This window comes from Fundulus heteroclitus, chromosome 3 (assembly GCF_011125445.2).
Source record: "Fundulus heteroclitus isolate FHET01 chromosome 3, MU-UCD_Fhet_4.1, whole genome shotgun sequence".
NCBI classification, from domain to species: Eukaryota; Metazoa; Chordata; class Actinopteri; order Cyprinodontiformes; family Fundulidae; genus Fundulus; species Fundulus heteroclitus.
The window spans coordinates 35,957,298-35,976,063 of NC_046363.1; the positions used below are offsets into that span (position 1 = coordinate 35,957,298).

General features: G+C 38.7%; 1 protein-coding gene across 4 annotated transcripts in view; it reads left to right on the forward strand.

Annotated features, from left to right (window-relative positions):
- The window catches only part of bcam (basal cell adhesion molecule (Lutheran blood group)), a 79,894-nt gene that overhangs the window by 57,134 nt on the left and 3,994 nt on the right, over positions 1–18,766 (forward strand). The window contains exons 5-16 of one of the 4 annotated variants that reach the window (XM_036135290.1): positions 320–416; positions 506–694; positions 1,756–1,877; positions 1,973–2,120; positions 2,658–2,773; positions 4,270–4,411; positions 8,287–8,411; positions 10,283–10,424; positions 12,308–12,322; positions 12,881–12,913; positions 16,681–16,819; positions 17,031–17,112. In XM_036135290.1, coding sequence (XP_035991183.1) covers positions 320–416; positions 506–694; positions 1,756–1,877; positions 1,973–2,120; positions 2,658–2,773; positions 4,270–4,411; positions 8,287–8,411; positions 10,283–10,424; positions 12,308–12,322; positions 12,881–12,913; positions 16,681–16,819; positions 17,031–17,112 — 1,350 coding nt within the window. Of the gene's footprint in view, positions 1–319; positions 417–505; positions 695–1,755; positions 1,878–1,972; positions 2,121–2,657; positions 2,774–4,269; positions 4,412–8,286; positions 8,412–10,282; positions 10,425–12,307; positions 12,323–12,880; positions 12,914–16,680; positions 16,820–17,030; positions 17,128–18,766 lie in introns of all 4 variants that reach the window. The other 3 variants (XM_036135289.1, XM_036135291.1, XM_012881760.3) reach the window with 3 other exon arrangements.

An 18,766-nucleotide genomic window follows, 5' to 3' on the forward strand; every position in this document is an offset into this window, starting at 1 on the left:
CACACACTCACACAGACGAAATGCATCAAGCATAAAACAAACTAAATGCTAAATTACATTGTTGGTAAGGATGGATAATTGTCATGGATTGACATGGTAAATTGAACTTTTAAATAACAGTGGCTAGGCTCCTACATGTCAGGGTTATCATATTGGAAAAATATCAGATTTTCTTTTGGTTTCAAACCTCCTTTCATCTGACAGAGACAGGCAAGCTGAAAACTGACAAAATCCGGTCAGCAGCTTGTTTTTCTGTGCATCTCTGGTTTCATTTTAGCTTATATCATTTGTACTTTCGGTTTTCTCCCGCCTGAATCAGATTGGCACCTGCACAACAATGAATGGGTTCCCCGCTCCAAGGATCATCTGGTTCAAAGACAACATGCCTCTTCCCGAGGTCAAAGACAAAAAAGAGAGTATGTGTGCTCTGGATGATGGGGCTTGGTAGTATTTTGTAAATGTATTTTGTAATGTGATGATGCATAGTTTCACTCTTCTCTGCCAGACACCTACATGGTTCCCTCTACGGTGAAGGAGGCTTCGGGTCTGTTCACCATAAAGAGCGTCCTGTACATGAAACCCACAAAGGCGGATAAGGACTCTCTGTTTCATTGTACTGTGGAGTACAGCTTGGCGGGAGAGCAGAACAAGAACATCCAGATGAAGTCTGAGCCCATGAAAATTGAACTTCACTGTGAGTGGAAATCTGGGAGCAGAAGGGTTGGGTGAATACAGGAAGACTCCCACATTAAGGGGATTTTGTTATGTTATTTATTTGCTTTTGAATGACAACAGGGCACAATGCACAATTTTAGCAAATTTAGATTTACTAGTCACTCTAATGTGATTGCATTTTGACTCTCACATGAATAGGACAGTTGTGCACTCACTGCCTTTTAAGTTTCAAAAGGACGTTTTAAAGTAATTCATGCTTCCTTCTGCTGACAGAATTTATCATGATCTTGCTCCAAGTAAATGACCATGGCATCCTCTACCATGCCCCCAGCATGGTTGGATGTAAAACATACAGATAATCTAAGGAGTATATTTAAGAGGAAGATGGCAGACACCAGACCCAACGATTCAGATATGCCTGAAGGCCACTATTAAGGCAACCCGGGCTTTGCTTAATACTTCAGTCGTTGATCTCCTGCATGCCAAAGGATCCCTGACCAAACGCTGAGTGCAGATACAATACCGTACATAGACATATGTACTTTTAAGTAGGCTGATATTTCTGCATTAAAAGTCTTTTTTTAGGTAGTCTAATGCAATATTCCAGTTTTCTTTTTCCACGTCATATTCTTAAAAATTAACAGAAATAAACACTCAAAATACATCACTCAGTGTCTAAAGGACTTACATGGGAGTTTTGACCTTTTTAGCTGAATTAGTGAAATAAATGAGCAGTTAAAAAATATATAATTTATTAATGCATCTATATTACACATTATAAACTCTTACTAATACTGAATGGCCCCTTTGTTGGTTGTATGCTGCTAAAAAAAACAACTAAATACAACCAGCCCCAATGGTTTAGGTTCTGTTAATGACAGAAATGATCCCAACTCTAGTGGAATGAGTTTTCTAGCCATAGAAAAAAATAACACCCCATTAAAAGAGGAGGTGCAGGGCAAGGGGTTTCATCTGGAATGCAGTAGCCATCTCTGATCATTTATATACAGTATACCAAGGTATATCTAGGCTTTGAAGGAATTTTTACCTGTTTCTTATCGTCTGCTCTTGCTCATGCAGATCCTTTTGAACACGTGATGTTTGATCTTCTCAATGCTACTGATGTCAAAGAGGGTGATGACGTCACCCTAAAATGTGCGACTGATGGAAACCCTCAGCCTTTCTTCGACTTTTACAAACAAGTACGTGAACACATCGAGACTATCAATTCTTCACATGCATGACTAACATCATGTTAGCCATTTTAATCGCTCTGGCCTTAACTGTGTGATTCCAGGTGCAGAACGAGGCCAAAAAGATGGAAGGTGCGGATGGTCTTCTGACACTAAAATCGGTCAAGCGTACGGATTCCGGTAATTACACCTGCATCGCCACGGACTTTGAATTAGACGAAAAGAGTGCCTACAAGATCCTTGTCGTCAACTGTGAGTAAAACACACATTCACACACACACACACAGACAACTGCACACACAACCGCACACCGAAGGTATAATATGTTGAATATATTAAAATTGACCCTATATTTGTGAACATTCACCCTGACAATGAGTCTTTCATCTAATTTTTTTTTTGTTCCTGTTTGAGTTTTAGATCCTTAGAATAAAAAAGAAATATTGGTGTACAATTAGCTATGATGAAATATCTTAGAGGGGGCCGACATCTGCTGTAGTTTTTTACAGTTCACCTGTCACTTTAATGCTTTCTCAATCACACACACTAAGCGTTGATAGCCTTGAAAAATTCTTAACCTGGCCTTTAGCGTTGAAGTAAATTCAGAGCGAGAGTGGGATTCATTATTCACCTGTTTATGGTTGGAGTTGTATTACATGGCTGTTAAATGGATGAGTAACTTTTTTGATTTTTTTTTTTTACCTCTCCTTACCTCCTTTGTATCAAACCTCAGGTTTCCAGGTGTCTCTATCCACATCTTTCAGCTGCTGTCTGTTTTCTTTTCTTCAGACATCGACCAGATGAGCGTGACCCCAGCTGAGCCCAAAAGTGTCAAGTTGGGCGACAAGGTGGAGTGGCAGTGTAAGACTAAGGCATCTAAACCGCACACTGTTCAATGGAAAAAGGTACATGACGTCTTCAGTAACCTTCCTCCTTTATAGTACAGAATCCCGTATGACCCTTCATGACACATATGTTTTTTAAATGTCTGAATTGTCACAGCAGATTGGGATTAAATGGCCCCAGAATTGTCTCAACAACTTTGTTTTGCCTTTTAGCATTTTAGCAGGCACTGTTGAAAAGGATCATGACACATTCACTACCTAGACTGAAAACCAAGCTGATGTTTCACTCATTTACCCAAACGTTCGCATTATGCAGTTCAATAAATGGTATTTTTTTAATATTTCTTTAAATATCGTCTACTGCAACAGCTTCCTCAGATGTTGTTCTTATTGCAGCTTTTAACTTTTGGTTCTCACTGCCTTTTTTCCTCCTCATAGTAGGGACATCTTATCTGGCGTTCTGTTAGCTGTGACACCATCCGGGGGGCAGATCATTACCCTCTAACATAGAAAGGATTCCTGGATCAATGTGTGCTCTTTTGTGTCTCTGCTCTGTCTTCTCTAACCCCCAGGCAGTCGAGGTAGATGACCGTTCACACTGATCCTGATTCTGCTGGAGGTTTTTCCTTTCTGTTAAAGGAGAGTTTTCCTCTCCACTGTCGCTTTATGCATGCTTAGTATGAGGGATTGCTACAAAGCTATCAACAATGCAGATGACTGTCCCTGTAGCTCTAGAGTGAATGCTGCTGCAAGACTGGATGCAGTCTGCTGGGTTTCCTTAGATAGGAAACGTTTTGACCAATCTGTCCGTATGATTTAGTTCAATTTGACCTTGTCCCATGAGATGACATGCATTATGAATTGCCGCGATATAAATAAAATTGAATTGAACTCACTTGAATGGAAAATTCTGAAGATGCCAGCCAGGAATACATAATGTAGGACAAAGTGTAGGTATCAAGTATCATATTGTGCCCAACAGTATCACATTTAGCTTTTTTTCTGACATCATTCAGCCCTAGACATAATCATATATATTATTTCCTAAATCACAGTTGTTTTTCAGTAACTATAGTCTGTTACCTTCCCACTAAAGGAGTACTTGCGCTTTCTTACTTTATTTGAAACATCTGTTCAATTAATATGAACACACACACTATAACACTTTAATGTCCTGCTATTCATCCTTACTTCTCCTCTTGTTTTGTGTGCCATGTTCCTGCAGCGTTGGACCTGCTGTTGTTCTAGTCTTATTATCTTTTGTTGTGTCTCCCGGGTGTGATAGAAACTGTGTTGGGAATATGTTGTTCTAAGTTAGAAAGATTTCTATGAGAAGAAGAGGAGATGTATTGCAAGCGAAAGGTTTATCACTGAGTATGATCTGTTTTTACTGCACTGTCCTCCCCTTCTTTCCCAACCCAGCACTGAGCCTTTCGTCTCCATATTCTCTCCGCTCTTCTGCTTTCAATTTTAAACAGAGGGGGCAAAAAGAAAGAATGAAAGAGATTACAGTGTGAGTCCAACCGGTTTCATGACAGCATTTCTCTGTTCCTCAGGGCTCCACTGTGCTTTCTCAAGATGGGACCCTATCAATCGAAAGTGTTACCTATGAAAACGCTGGAGAGTATGTGTGTGTTGGAGCTGTTTCAGATGTCCCGGGACTCACCGCCCAGGCCAGTGTAAACCTGACTGTGACAGGTAACAACACTCACAGGATTTATACATATTCGTCCAAATCTTGCTGATTCAGTCTGAGAAAAACGTTAAAAAAGAAATGATATAGACTCTCCTCAAAATGTTTACAGAAAACTCCCCAAATGAGTCAGCAGTTAGTTACACCTGTCTCATCCGTCCATCTGCCTGTCCTTTCATCGGTTCGTCCTTTCCTCACCCGACAGAAGTAGCTAATTTCAGCTGCTTTTAGCTTTTACTTTTTTTGGTCAGAACCCATATCTGCTGTCCATATGTGAGACCTGGAAGAAAGACAGAGCAGTCATTTTAGAGCTTTGTTCTTCGTTTCTTTGGCTCAGCTCTCCCTTCACCACAACAGACTGGAGCAGAGCTCACATTGTTTAAGATGAGGCTCCAGTCTGTCCATCTCCCACTCCATCTTACCATCACTATTCAAAGACATACTTGAAACTGCTCTGCTTGAGACAAAAAACTCACCTCCAACACTGAGGGAGCAATCCAACTTTTATCAATTGAAGACCATGGTCTCAGACTTAGAGGAGACGAAACTTGGCTGTGGCCAACTCCAGAGCTTTCTAGAGGGCATGGCTTGAAGACACCAAGAGAGCCTCATTATCTACAAAAAGCAATGTTGCGATCATGAGGCTCCCACACCAGACACCCCTCTTTCTATGACTACATATTCAGATTGTGTCCACGAACACCGCAAACATCGGAGACAAGGACCAGCTCTGTCAGACTCTGTCCATTCCACACTGGGAGGACAGGACTCAAGCCACACTGCTCCACCTGAGGCGTGACAATTATTTTGAGCCTCCTTTTCCATACCTCAGAGTAAGCTTCATAAGAATGTAATCCTTCAATAGCTGGAATACAGTCCACTGTCTTCAAGATTGAAACTACCGCTCTGGTCAGAAAAACCACAGACATCATGACAATCCTCCCTGCAGGTTTGATAAGACAGTCCCATAATGTTCAAAGACTTAAGCAACTCTGGTTGAAACTCTACCGACCTCTGTCACAATAATGGATTGCGAGTCCTTTCTCTGGCTCCTTTGCAAGGGACATAATAACTGGATTAAGGATATCCTCAAAATGGCCCTTTCACTTTCCGGCAATATCCTAAGTCTGGATCCTCAGTCATCCAATTCCTTTAGAGCATTATGTCACTGGGAATTATGAAGCAGCAGTCCATTACAAAAACTATTCTGACCCCTTGAATATTTTCAGATTTAATTTCCATAAATTAGGGTGACCAAACGTCCGTATTTCCCGGGACATGTCCGTATTTCACGTCCTGTCCCGGGCGTCCCGGGTTTTTTTTAGAAAGTGAGGAAATGTCCTGCTTTTTAAATTACCTTCATTGGACCATTGAATTGACAGGCACTAGGGCGCTGCGCACAGCGCTGCGTGTGACGTAATCCCCGAGCCGCGTTAGTGCGGGCAGCCCTGTTCTTAATCAGAAGATAGATAGCGTGGATAACAATATCTATCGATCGATAGACGTGGGGCGTGATAGGAAAAAATAGGGTCGATAAAAAGTTCGATAGACAGTTTTACTTCCTTGCTACAGTCGGCACGCCGTCACTAAGCGCCGCACTCTCAAACCACAACACAGAGCATGTGAATATGTTGCAGCAAGTAGCGGCGGAGGAAACGGTCCCAAAACGAGGTTTTACTAGTTCGCCAGCCTGATAGAAATAAACAACAGTGATTTGTAAAACTTGCAAGGAACCGGTAAAAGCAGAGTCTGGTAACGCAACCCACCAGTATTCATCACGTAAGCCGCTCAGCCGCTCACACCCGCAGCAGCGCGAGCTGCGCGGCCCCGCGAGCTGCGCGCCTCTTCGTCGTCGCTTAACTTCTTCCAAAACAAAGCAGGTACAGCAGCTAAACTGGGCTTCCTTCTTTGTGATAAAATGACAAAGCGTCCAAGCGGCATAAGGACATCAGGCATGCAGTAACGTGCTTCATAGCGATGGATATGCTGCTGTTCTCTGCAGCTGAAAAACCTGGCTTCAAACAATAACCTGCCACTCTTGATCCGCGATATAAAGTTAAGTTATTTTTCTTAAAAAAAAATCTGTTATGGTTAAAAAAGGTGGTTGAATAAAGATGTAATTGGAATTCTGTGTTTGTGTTCTTTAAATCAAATAATTTAGCAATATCATAAAAGTGTCCAGGCAGAGCTGCACATAAAATATGGTTTTAAATATTTTCAATAATTATCGATATCGATCAATATGCCTTTTGTTTTTTGATCGATAAGCTTTTTTTCTATATCGCCCAGCCCTATGCCATATACATCTCTATGCATGGGAACAGAGATTCCCAACCCCCCCCTCAAAGGTGTCCTGCTTTTCCCAAATGAAAATATGGTCACCCTACATAAATAAGTAATTTCTTACACTAAAAACAAAGTCTGTACTGAATGGGCTGCGACTGATCCGTTCACTGAACCGTCTGTTCAGAGCTCAGGCTAAGCCTCGCCTTGTGCAGAGCTGTTACGGCTTTTCTAACAGCTTGGTGGGCATCTGTAGTTCCTGCTGACACACACACACCACCAGTCCCACCCCCAAATGGGCTAAAAATGGCGGCTTGTTCACAGGCTAAAGTTTTCTGGCCATACTAGTAGTGTACTAGTATGGCTAGTATAGTACTAATATTATGGTGCTGTGTTTTTAGTGACTGTAGAGTAAAAACAAGCCCAAAGTTGCTTATAATGAGTGGACTAAATGCAACACTGAAGCTCACATGAACAGCCCTCATGGATCGTTGGATATTTTCTTTCCGCTGAGAAAAAGCCACATAAACGTAGCCTACCTGCACAGATGCTGCAGTCACTGGTTTTAGGTGTGGATATTCAAGTGTTGGCTCCAGAAAATGTAGAGACCACATTTAGGTGTCTTTGGTCAGATTCCATAATAAAGTCCTCTTGGTTACAAGCTCGTATCCAACACTGACATTTCTCATCAATCTGTCGGGGTTTTTGAAAATCACTGGGGAAAAAAACTCCCTTCATATGGTCACGATCACCATATCGCTAGTCACTCCAGCAGATACCAACTCAGCAGCAGTGTTTTGTTGTCATAATATATCTATTGAGGCAATATTCAGGACAGATCTGTTCACTATTTGACTCAAACAAGTAAATTATTCAAGCATTCCTGCTCTGCTTGTACAACCACAAGATTGCTGTGACACATGCGTCTAAATTTAGTAATTTGATGTCGCTTGAGGAATGCCCTATAGAAACAAACTTTTTGGAATTTTATTTGTCAAAACATTTGAAAAAAAAAATATACTACCTTATTTTTCTTCTCACATTTAAAATGAATAAATCATTAAAAAAATACATTGAAGATCGTGGTTTGTAATGTGGCAAAGTGGGAAAATGTTAATGAATACTCTTGAACAACACTGTTGTCTCCAAAGGGTGGCATCAAATTTAAACTGCTCAGGTGTTTTAAAAATGGTCTCAACATATAGGGTTCAACAGATCTGGAAATAATAATAATGTCACAGTGTTTTTATGAACATTGGATTGATCAAATAGTTTTATATACAACATGTACAGTATGTGCTGGCAACACTAAAGGCAAAAACTGATGAGTTTATCACATCATCCCTCATGTGGTCTTTAGCTCTCATATTCTTCCTGCATTGGTGACCCTGTCCCACCCATACGCTCACCATACAGCAATGATCACTATTACATAGTTCTGGGTATTGTTCTAGTTAAAAAGTATGTTATATGTTTGGTGAAAGCAAACATTGCTAACTTCCTGTCATTCTTCGAATCAAGAGATTAAACAATGTGTGCTTAGCTGGATACTTTGCTGTACTGTTTCCTTTAATCACAACATCCTCCCTCTGCTCAGGACAACCACAGATTGAGAATCCTGCATTTGGGGAGGTGACGAAGGAAGGAGAAGAAGTGACTCTGAAGTGTTCGGCATATGGCTACCCCAGCCCTAAGTTTACCTGGAAGCCCTCAGCAAAAGAGGTAACCATGCCCATACAGACAGAAATAACTAAAAAGAAATATCTTTGCACTGTGTGCTTTTGCCTTCTGCTGGATTCATTAAAAATCTGAAAACACAGCTGGTTTCCTGCAAGGGATAACACTTTTTCCCATTTTTGTCAGTTTGCAAATTTCAAGGTTTTATTTTTCATAACGTCGTCACATGTTTATCCTTGACTGCTTGAAAAAAAAATCTAATGTAAAAAAGAATTTATAAAATATCACCCATGAAGCAGCTACAAACTTCCACAGGGAGCCCAGCTTCATTATTTAAATATTACAAAGAGTGATGAAATAAGATCAAAGTTTAATGATCCTTTTGGAAAAGCTGGATAATTTCAGATGAAAATAATGATGCATGCTAGATCAAAGTTGGTAAAGCTATTACTCGCTGAAGTGGTCATTTGTAACAGCAGATGCATGGGAGAAATGGAGAGGAATAACTTATTGCACTCTATTTTTACACTGCATTTATTTATTTTATTTTTTTTACAAAATGCAATGAGCAGGACTTAGTTCAACTGACTTCAGTTTATTAGGCTTGGTCAGAGGTTCTCAAACTTACCATGACAAGTGCAACCCACCCTTAAACCACTGATGTTCATAGTAAGTGGATGTTTCCCTGGCTCAGAACACTTGAATCAAATGACTGGTTCTTTACCAGGCCTCTGCAGAATTTGATGGCACACTAAGCAGGTAATTCAGCTGCGACACATCTAAAACAAGCAGGAAACTAGCATTTGAGGGTTGGAGTTGGATACCCCTGCCTTAAACAGGTCATTTCATTGGAAAACCCATAAAGTAGCTGAATTGATTTAATCTTTGTTTACCTAGGTGAGACGATTGTGAACAATTCTTATTTACAACACCATCCTGGGCAAGAGATGAAAAGTAAAAGCAAATAGTACAAACGTGATAAATTACGAGGGCGCACTTATAATACAGAATAATGAAATAAATAACTTACATACAATATATACATATCAGAAGCAGGCACACTGATCAGAAACTTGGTATTTTCTCATATGCAATAAATGATTGAAAGTAGAGATTGGTATGAAGGAACAAAGCTTAAGCATTTTGTTAGTGTCTCGTTCCAGTTTTTTTGGGACAGCACACTGAAATGAGGCATTGCAGATGTTTGGGAAAGTAACGGAGTGTAACCTGCAGCAGTAATTGGAATCTATGATAAGCATGTGAAGGTAGAGGAGTTTTAACAATGGTTGTCTTGTAAATAAGCTGGGACTAACCTGTGGTACTGGAGTGAGGGCCAGCTGACAAGAAAATAAAGACTACAGTGCTGAGTGCTGAATGTCCCATTCTGGCAATAATACCAGAATGGGACTCATTTCTTAATTGAGTTAAAGTGTTATTCAGTGTAAAAAAAGATTTATGTTTGCACTTCTGACAACTTTTATCTCATGAATTGGATCCCACACGCTGTACTCTTTTAATGAACATAGTGTTTGAAAGTAAATAAAAATGCACCATGTTTTGTTGGTTGATTGTACTGTTATTAGCTGTTAGCCTGGTCAGTAATTATATCACTAATTAAATTCCCCTTGTGTTTTTAGCCTGGAACTGGAAAGTTAAGTCTGTATAGTTTGTACTGCAGCAAAAGTAGTCGTTATCCCTTTTTACTCATTCTCTGACGTCAATTACATAACCACATAGTACATTTGCTTTTACCTTGCAAAAAAATGATTACCAACATTTCCTCTGAGTGCCTCTGAGTGCCTCTAAGGGCAGTCCAAGTACCACCACCATGGAGCTAGATAAAACAATTAATTGAAATTTTAACAATAGGTTTCCTCTCACTACTACTGTTCTTCCTTTTTTTCCCTCCCTATTAGACAATCTCCCGGGAAGATAACAAGATAGTGAGCACTGCTACTTTCGAAGCTACGGCTGACATCATGGAGAAAGGTGTGACCTGCGAGGTCTCCAACGAATACGGAACAGATAGCAAGACCCTCTTCGTAAAGGTCAAACGAGGTCAGTGTGAAGATTTTTTCCCCCCTACTTAAACACACATTTATTATATTTACCTGAAAAAAGATGTCATTGCACTACATTAGAAACAAGGAAAACTGTAATTTGCACATGCTCTTTTTAAATAACTTTTCATCTCATCATATTTTTCCCCCCAAAATGCAAATTGCCATCAGTGAGACTCATTTCACTATATCTATTTACACAACTCTGGACTCTGCACCAACAGACAACTTTCAGTTGATAAACATTATTTTTCCATTGAAATAAAATATTAAATATTTCAGATATTCAACTGTTGCAAACAACAGTTTTTTTAAAGTTGTACAATATATACAGTACTCGTTTTTTTCTATTATATTCACTGGGTGCTATTTATTTTGCCCCTTCTCCCTTTCATACCTTGTAGTTTTGGTCATTTCATACCAACTTACAATAATTCATACCGGCCATAGAGGCCCCTCTTGCTCACGTTGACAACTGATTATTTCAAGTCTTCACTATTGTTATAATAGCCTACTTAGAGGAAATGTGGCTAAATGTCTCCAGTAGATAATAGCCTCCTGCAGCAGTATTTTCAGTTGTTTTGGCTTGATCAGGGGTCATAGTCTATCATATTTCACTTATCATCAGGCCAAATCAGGGTTTAGAACCCAAATAAATGGAAACAATGTGCAATACAGTTTTTTAAACTGATTTACAATTTAGTTTCATGTGAGATTTTTGCATATTTATGACCATTTGAAATTGAGTTGTTGGTAGAAAATAGAAGTAAGAAGGAATGGAATGGCAAGTGAAGTGGGGGGGACGGAAATTTTTTACATATGCATTTAGTATCTTGGCTTTAATATACATTCACTGCATGCTCAGAGAACAGAAGATTGTGTCGTTTGTTTAGATCTTATAGGAACTAAATTCTCACGCAGGGATTAAATAAATCCTAATGTTTCTGACATTAATGGTCTTAAATAAGCATAACTTTATGATGCTAATTCATGTACATTCTGAATACACAGAAGAGCTCATTTTTTATTTTTTTTTTAAAGAAAATTAGTTTTGAGTAGAACACCCTTGAATTAAAAACCATATAATCTATTGATACAAAAGCAGACATGTCTGTATGCTGTTGAACATACATATAAAAAAAAAAGTTTGCTAAATAGCTCAGAGGCTTGAAATCTTATGTAATTATTTAGAAAATCAAAGAGAGTAAAACGTTGACATTGCTATTTCAATCTCAGGAGAAGCTTGGAGTAGGAGAAGAAGACATCTTTTTGTTTGCTCTCTCAGAGCAGTTCGCTTTTAGCCCCTTTTCCCTTAAACTAAGATTTGATAGCTTATATTGTCAGCCTTGTATTTCATTGCTCATTGCGTTTAAATTTTTTGTCATTTTCATTTTGTATTGTATTTGTTTTTCACCGGCACAGCATATTGGTTGCCTTTTGGTTTGATTTATTTATAAAGTGCTCTATAAATAAATAAATGAATAACTTAAATGAAAAAAATAGAATAAATAAAGCTTTATGACAGCAAATTCCTTTCTACAGCAATGCAAGTAGAATATTTACTACTAACAGGTTGACATTGGTTTAAATTTGGCAACTAAATTGTCTTTAATGGGTGTTCAAATTGCTTCTTTTGCTGTGAGAGTGCCTATCTAAGTCTTAACAGGATCTGTATGAATCCAGCTACTATACCAGAGTTGCTTTGTAGCTCAGCTTCTTTCTTCCACTATGTCACTTGTGACATTTGTGTATGTATAATCCAGCAAGGTATCTCAGACTTGGGAGTTGATTTACTAACCGTTGCTGCCATCTAATTATAGTCGGCCATGTTTCAGCAGCACAAGCCCCAACCTTTCTCCTGTTTCTTCTTCTCTCTTGCAGCAAACACAGCTCAAGGTAGAGCCTTCTCCCTCCTTCTCCTCCTCTCCTCACTCCTTCTCTCAGGACTCTTTGTTGTACAGACCCTGTAATCTAGAAACCTCTCATCCATCCGCCTCCTGTTGCCCCAGCCCCTTCATCTTTCACAAACATACACACAAACACACTCTCAGAATTACACCTCTTCCTCTGCCGTACTGTAATCTTGTATATTTTCCCTCTTGCTACCGAACACTGTGGATATTGTATATTGTTATTTTTCTTCTGTTGTCACCTTTGTATGATGTCTGTCCTATATTTTCTGGATGCTACTAAGTTTTTGTGGCCCCTTGGGGACAATAAAGAATTTTATTCTATTCTATTCCTACTATTCCTCTCCTTTTTTCCCCTGACTGTGTCTTTTTGGTCACCCCCTTTTCTTCCAACTGCACACTTTTCTGCTCTTCTCCTTTTCCTGGTGCTGTGCGTAGATGTAGTCACTGTTGGCTTTTTTTTGTGCGGATGCTCTCAGTGCTGTGTGTGTTTTGGTTGTTGCTCTGCTATGCAATGGGACTGAAAACTCTCTTTCTTTCAAAGTGCTGCTCTCTGGAAACCCTGTGCTTACGTCAGGTCTGTATGGCTAACCCTACTGACATGTCGTGCTTTTGCTGTTCGTCTAGGCCTGCAAGTTGCTGTGTGTATTGATGTCTGTTTACACACACGGGTTAATGTATTTATGTTTAGCACTCTTTGTCGTTTTTGTGTATCTGTAGCCTATTTGTTTTACTGTAGTTGCGAGGACAATGGAAATTGTACATTATAAATAGGATAAATAGATTTTTGCTGGTACGGTGTACAGCTTTAAGTTTAATTGGCCTTTAATCATTTCGCTTAGCATTTAATCATGTAGGCAAATAATTATATATATATATATATATAATGACGTTGTCTAAAGTATAAATAATTACCTTTTGTTTGAATCTTGCATTTCAAGTCTTAAAAATAAAGAATCAAAAGTTAACGTGAAAAAATTTGATAAATCATATAAACATTCTTTAATATTTTGGACATTTTGTTTTATGAATACACTGTTAGTTCTAAAATGAGATTGAAAATGATGACATACCTACAAAAGATATTAAACTAATAATAAAATCAATTAATCTTTTATGATAAGTACACTGAAAAAAAATCTAAATCAAATAGAAAATGTATTTATTTAGTGGATGGATGAAAAGAAAATCCCACGTTTTTACAAAATTACCAACGCTGTAATTATTGCTACTTCTAACGTTTCCTATAATATGAGCACATAAGAGTGTCTGGGAATTTGTGATTAGTAATCCATGACTTATTTCTGATAACCCGATATATGCTGATCTTCGTAAGTCAGGAAACTCCAAGAACATTGTAACCTGCTTTGCCATATCTGTAGTCAGAGCAACAATTAAAACAACTGTAAGAATCAAAGCTGGAGGATGATTGAGTTTTAGCTTGTGACCACAGCAAGGTAGATGGCTGTTAAAAGAGGTAAACAATCTTCAAAGAACACATTTAGAGAACTGCAGCAGTTTATTTTAGTGTAACATTATGCTACTGCATTGAAAGCATGGAGTTATTTTCAGATTCCTTACACATTTTTTTCCAGGGTTGCCAATAAATTCTGCAGTAAATTATCTTAAGAAGTCTTGAATCAAAATTTTAATGTTTGACTCTAAAATAAAATCATAAGACTATGTTGTGATTAGTATGCACATACACATTTTTCAGCTTTATTTGGCAGAAAATTAAACCGGTTTCAGGTGTCGTCTGAAATTCTAGTTCATTGACTATTGAGATGTTCATAAACTGTTTGTGAAATGTTTCCCTTAAATAAAATATCCATGCCAGTTTTAATGTACACCTGAAAAAAATTAATAGTTCACACTAAATCACACCAAAAGTGCATTTCCACTGCAGGATCCTTTTTCCAGGAACCTTAGTAGTTTCCATTAGTTTCTTCTTTTTTTTTTATCCCAGTATTTACATTGAACCAGGACTAATCAGATTTCAATAGTTAAAATTTACACCAAACAGCCCTGGAAGGGAGTAAGTTTATTTATACATGGATTTGTATGTATAGCTGAAGCTTTGAGATAAGAAGCTGCTGAAAACTTCTGACTGGATGAATATTTCTAGTAGTATGTTTCTTCCAGTTAAATTCCTGTAAAGCTTATATATTTGTTTACATTTAAGTAACACAGCAGGATTAATTAGTATTCTTGTGTGCCAACAATATTCAAATCTAGCTACATGCTGTTTATTTGAAATGTTTTGCAGCACAAACATCAAAATATATTAATAAACTCAACTAATCTAAGTGGAAGCATTGATTAAATTAAGTGTGGACTCCTTCTTTTAGCCATTTGTGGAAGCTGTGGAGTAACGCTCTTGTCAAAGCCATTTTTAGGGGTTTCAGCGAGTAAAATTATGATTTTTGACTGCTTACAGGTAACATTGTGCAGTTTGCAGCTTTCATGTACCAAGATACATACATATTTTTTAAAGATAAGAAAATCTAGGACTGTGTATAATTAGTTGAGTTTAAGTTTGAAAGACTGACACATTTGTTGAGAAGTTGCTGCTGCTTTGTGTCTGCTGTTAATGCTTCTTATGGTTGCCTTACTTAAGTCTTAATGGTTAAGTATTGATAAATGTTACAAACTATCTGACTGTGACGTTATTGAAATGCAGTTTTAGAGAGTAACTGCAGGGAAATGCTCACAAGTTATGGCTATAGAGCACAGGGTCACAATGCACAACTGTTTCAAAGTGAGTAGATCCCTTAAAGTTTGGTACGTGAACACTTTTTCAAAAGCTTTGGATTGACTCTACATAAGCTATAGAGCGTAAAAGCTTTGACAGAATAATCTGTTACCAGACATCAGAGCTTTTATTTTGCTATCTGAAATTCCTGTCCCCTCTCTTACACACACTCAGTTAATTTAAAATAAACTGTATTTATACCCTTGGAGGGACTTCCCTTAGCTTTTAAACCATAACTGTTTTTAAATAATCCAGTTTTAATGCTGCATTAGTCTGACTTTACTGTTTATAATCATATTCTGGACTGTACTGTTGTGGTTGGTACATGTAATTGACATAAACAGGCTGGTTTTGGACCCCACAGTGGAAATGCACACAGTTGATTGCAAGGATAAAATAGAAGGTTCTGGGAAATTGTGTTCTGAGAAAAAAAAATGTTCTAGGTCGCCTAGCCAAAACAACACCTTACAACCACCATGTTCTTTGTTTTGACTATTTATTTCAACAGAAACATATAAGACATAAGCCTCCAAACTGACCTTAAGCCATGTTTATTGTTCCTCATTCCTTGTGATATGTTAAAAGTTATTTCATTAGTTAAGAAATCAACACAGATCCAGTTCATCTAAAAACATTTAACCAGCATTTTCTCAAAAATACTCCTTTGGAAATGCAGCTAACGTCTTTCTGGTTTGTTGATGAAGGAAAATTGCGGAAAGCATTCCTAACCAGTTATTTACTTGAGGAAAGCCCACAGAACCTAATAAAAAATCTCATAATGTTTCACAACCAGAAGCAGAAATTTAGCTGGAGTCTTGTCTTTAATGAGTGGTTGCCAGGCAAACAGATGAGATGCCAGAACGTCAGCGCTGCAAGCCAAGAAACAGTCCATCATCGAACCCGCTATAAAGCCACTCCAAAAAAAAGAAAGTGCATTTCTCAATTCACCAAGAGAAAAAGTCTAAAAGCGCTAAAAGTTACGATAAAAGTCCATTTCCACTTTTGCCCAGACAGGGTAAAGTCAGCTTAAAAGCACGTCTGTCATGTCTTGCCACGTCATGCCTTGTCCTCAAAATTATAGTAATACAAGTGTAAACCGACGGGTGAGTATGTTCAGTGTCGTTTTCTGGCTCTGGTCAGCTGTGTGTGTTTTTCCTCTTGAGGAACAAGGCCCTGTGTCTGGGTCCCATCACATTTCAGTCATTGCATTCAGAAGTTAGTCTAACGCCACATCCCGATCCCCACCCCTTTATTACCTCCACCCTCCCACCCGCCCACCTATTAACTCTTTTCACCTGGATCCCATCCACCCCCATTCTCTCCCTTTCAATCCATTCCAATAATCAAATACCCCTCCCCACACGCTCCCCCCCCTCCTCCATCAACTCACAAATCAAACACCCCTCATACTGCTTCTCTCCCCCTGCAAATCAAAAACTCCTCCTTTCCTCCCCCACATCCCACCTTCTTCCCTTTGATCATCCCTCCATCCCCCCCCCCACTCCTACCTTTAAATCTGCTCCCCACTGTCCCACAAACCCTCCACCCCACCACCCTCCCCCTCCATCATTCCCTCTATTGTGGCGCTGTAGCCGACAAGCAGCAGGGAGGCCCCAGCGCCGTCGTCGTGGCTGTGGTGGTCTGCGTTCTGCTTCTTCTGCTGCTGGTTTCCCTCATCTACTTCCTGAGCAAGAAGACCACAATGTGCAGCAAGAAGGACAAGCAGGAACCGTGAGTAGATGCCAGGAGAGAAAACATGGAATGAATGATAACAGCGATCATCTCGTGCTTTGTCTGCCCTGTGAGCAAGATTATCAGTACAGTCTTCTGTGATCAGTTTGGTAGGGATTTTAAGAAACAAACCAAATGATGTCATCTCGTCAATCGTGGACTTGTACTCAGCTTTTTCCCCTGCTGTTTTAATTTTTTTTTCTCTTTTCAGGGCCAGTAGTAATGTTAACGACATTGTGGTGGAGATGAAGTCGGATAAGGCCAATGAAGAGGCCGGTCTACTCAACAAAAAAGTGAGCACAGAACAGGTGAGACCAGGGAGGGACTAGAGTGATCTGGGTTCATAGATCTCCAATACAGTGGCAGCTACATTTATTGGTGCTGTTGGTAAAGATGTGTAAAAAGCCTTAAAATAAGGACATTTAGGATATTGATTTGTCTTTCACAATAACTTATCAGAAGGTTGTTAGCACACAGTGCAAGGGATCTCTGACCAATCGTCTTTGCCCAATCTTTAGATTGTCCTTGGTTTGCAAAGAGGCAAGATATAAATATGATCCATTATAGTGGCCAGCATCAAAAAGAAAACGGTTGTTTTTATATTGCGCTCCATTTATCCTGGGTAGTCGTAATTGTCGTCCTCCGAGTTAGAAATTCTAACTAATTCTAAAGTCGGTATTACGAGTCGGAAGGCCATGCGACAAGATGGTATCCCACTTTGACATTGATGATGGCTGCTACTCGCAGCAACGTTGAGTAAAACCTCATACTTTGACTGTTTTTAGCAGCTCTCTATTATTTATGTAGCGTTTAGTCAGTCATACAGGTGCCACCTTTCAGTGTTCATTAAACGGTATGTTTCAGCGCTGTTTATTTGCACAAAGAACAGCACTACTGTCATTGTTTTAACAACAGCGGCCATATTGTCCAAACCTGCAATGAAGCATCGCCACCTACTGTTGTTTAATGTTTCATGTTCAGTCGAACAGCTCAGCACGGCTTCAGAAAAGACGAAGATTTTGCAATAAGTTGTGACTTTAAAACTTATTCTGCGACTTGCGTTGGCTTTATTTGTATGACTAACGATGGCTTTGTGCCCAACAAGGATCACAGGAATGGGATGCAAAAAGGCGGAGATGACGTAATCTGCGACTCGTTAGTCTTAATGGTGCAAAAGGAATGCACCATTATACCCCAAAGAATAAGAAAATCAAAGTTTAAAGACCAAGAGGTTAAAATTCTAAAACATTTAAAGTAAAGCAAATAATCTTAATTACCTTTATTTTAAAGGGATTCTTATGGATACCAATTGTTTGTGTCACTGGTTATTTTGTTAAAATCATTTTTGTCTTAATGTGTGATTTTTTTTTCATGTATAAATGTTTTTAGATTAAATATAGGATATATTTTTATTTGGCAGTGTATCACTTCTGTAATAAATAAAAAGAATCAATTTCAAGACTTTTATACATTTTTACCAGGTGTTGCAGTAAATGTGGCCATCACTGAAAGTTTAGCAGATAATTGCCTTGCAGGTTATTTTTCATCTTAAATGAGCTCATGAGTCTGACAGCTGCTCAGAGCAGATAATCACTGCAAATATTTCATCCTAGGCATAAAGTTGAGTTAATTTTAATGCCAGCTTTAATGAGTCTCGTTTCATTTGCACCCCTAGCGTCAAACTGAAGGACATTTGAGCAAATACAAGGAGATTAGGCATGTGTTTTTCTTTGCTTTGTATACAAAGCATGGCATTTCAAACACTTCTAAGTGGGTTTACTAAGGTTTAGTTGCTGAATTCTAATAACAAGTAAAGTAAATCAGTAAGCTGTTTTCTAAAACCTTGCAGACCAAGTGGGTTGTCTTGGTTTAGTGAGTAAAGTGATGATTTTTGACTGCTTACAGGAAGCCAATTCTCAAATGACAACATTTTCTACCCTAAACTAT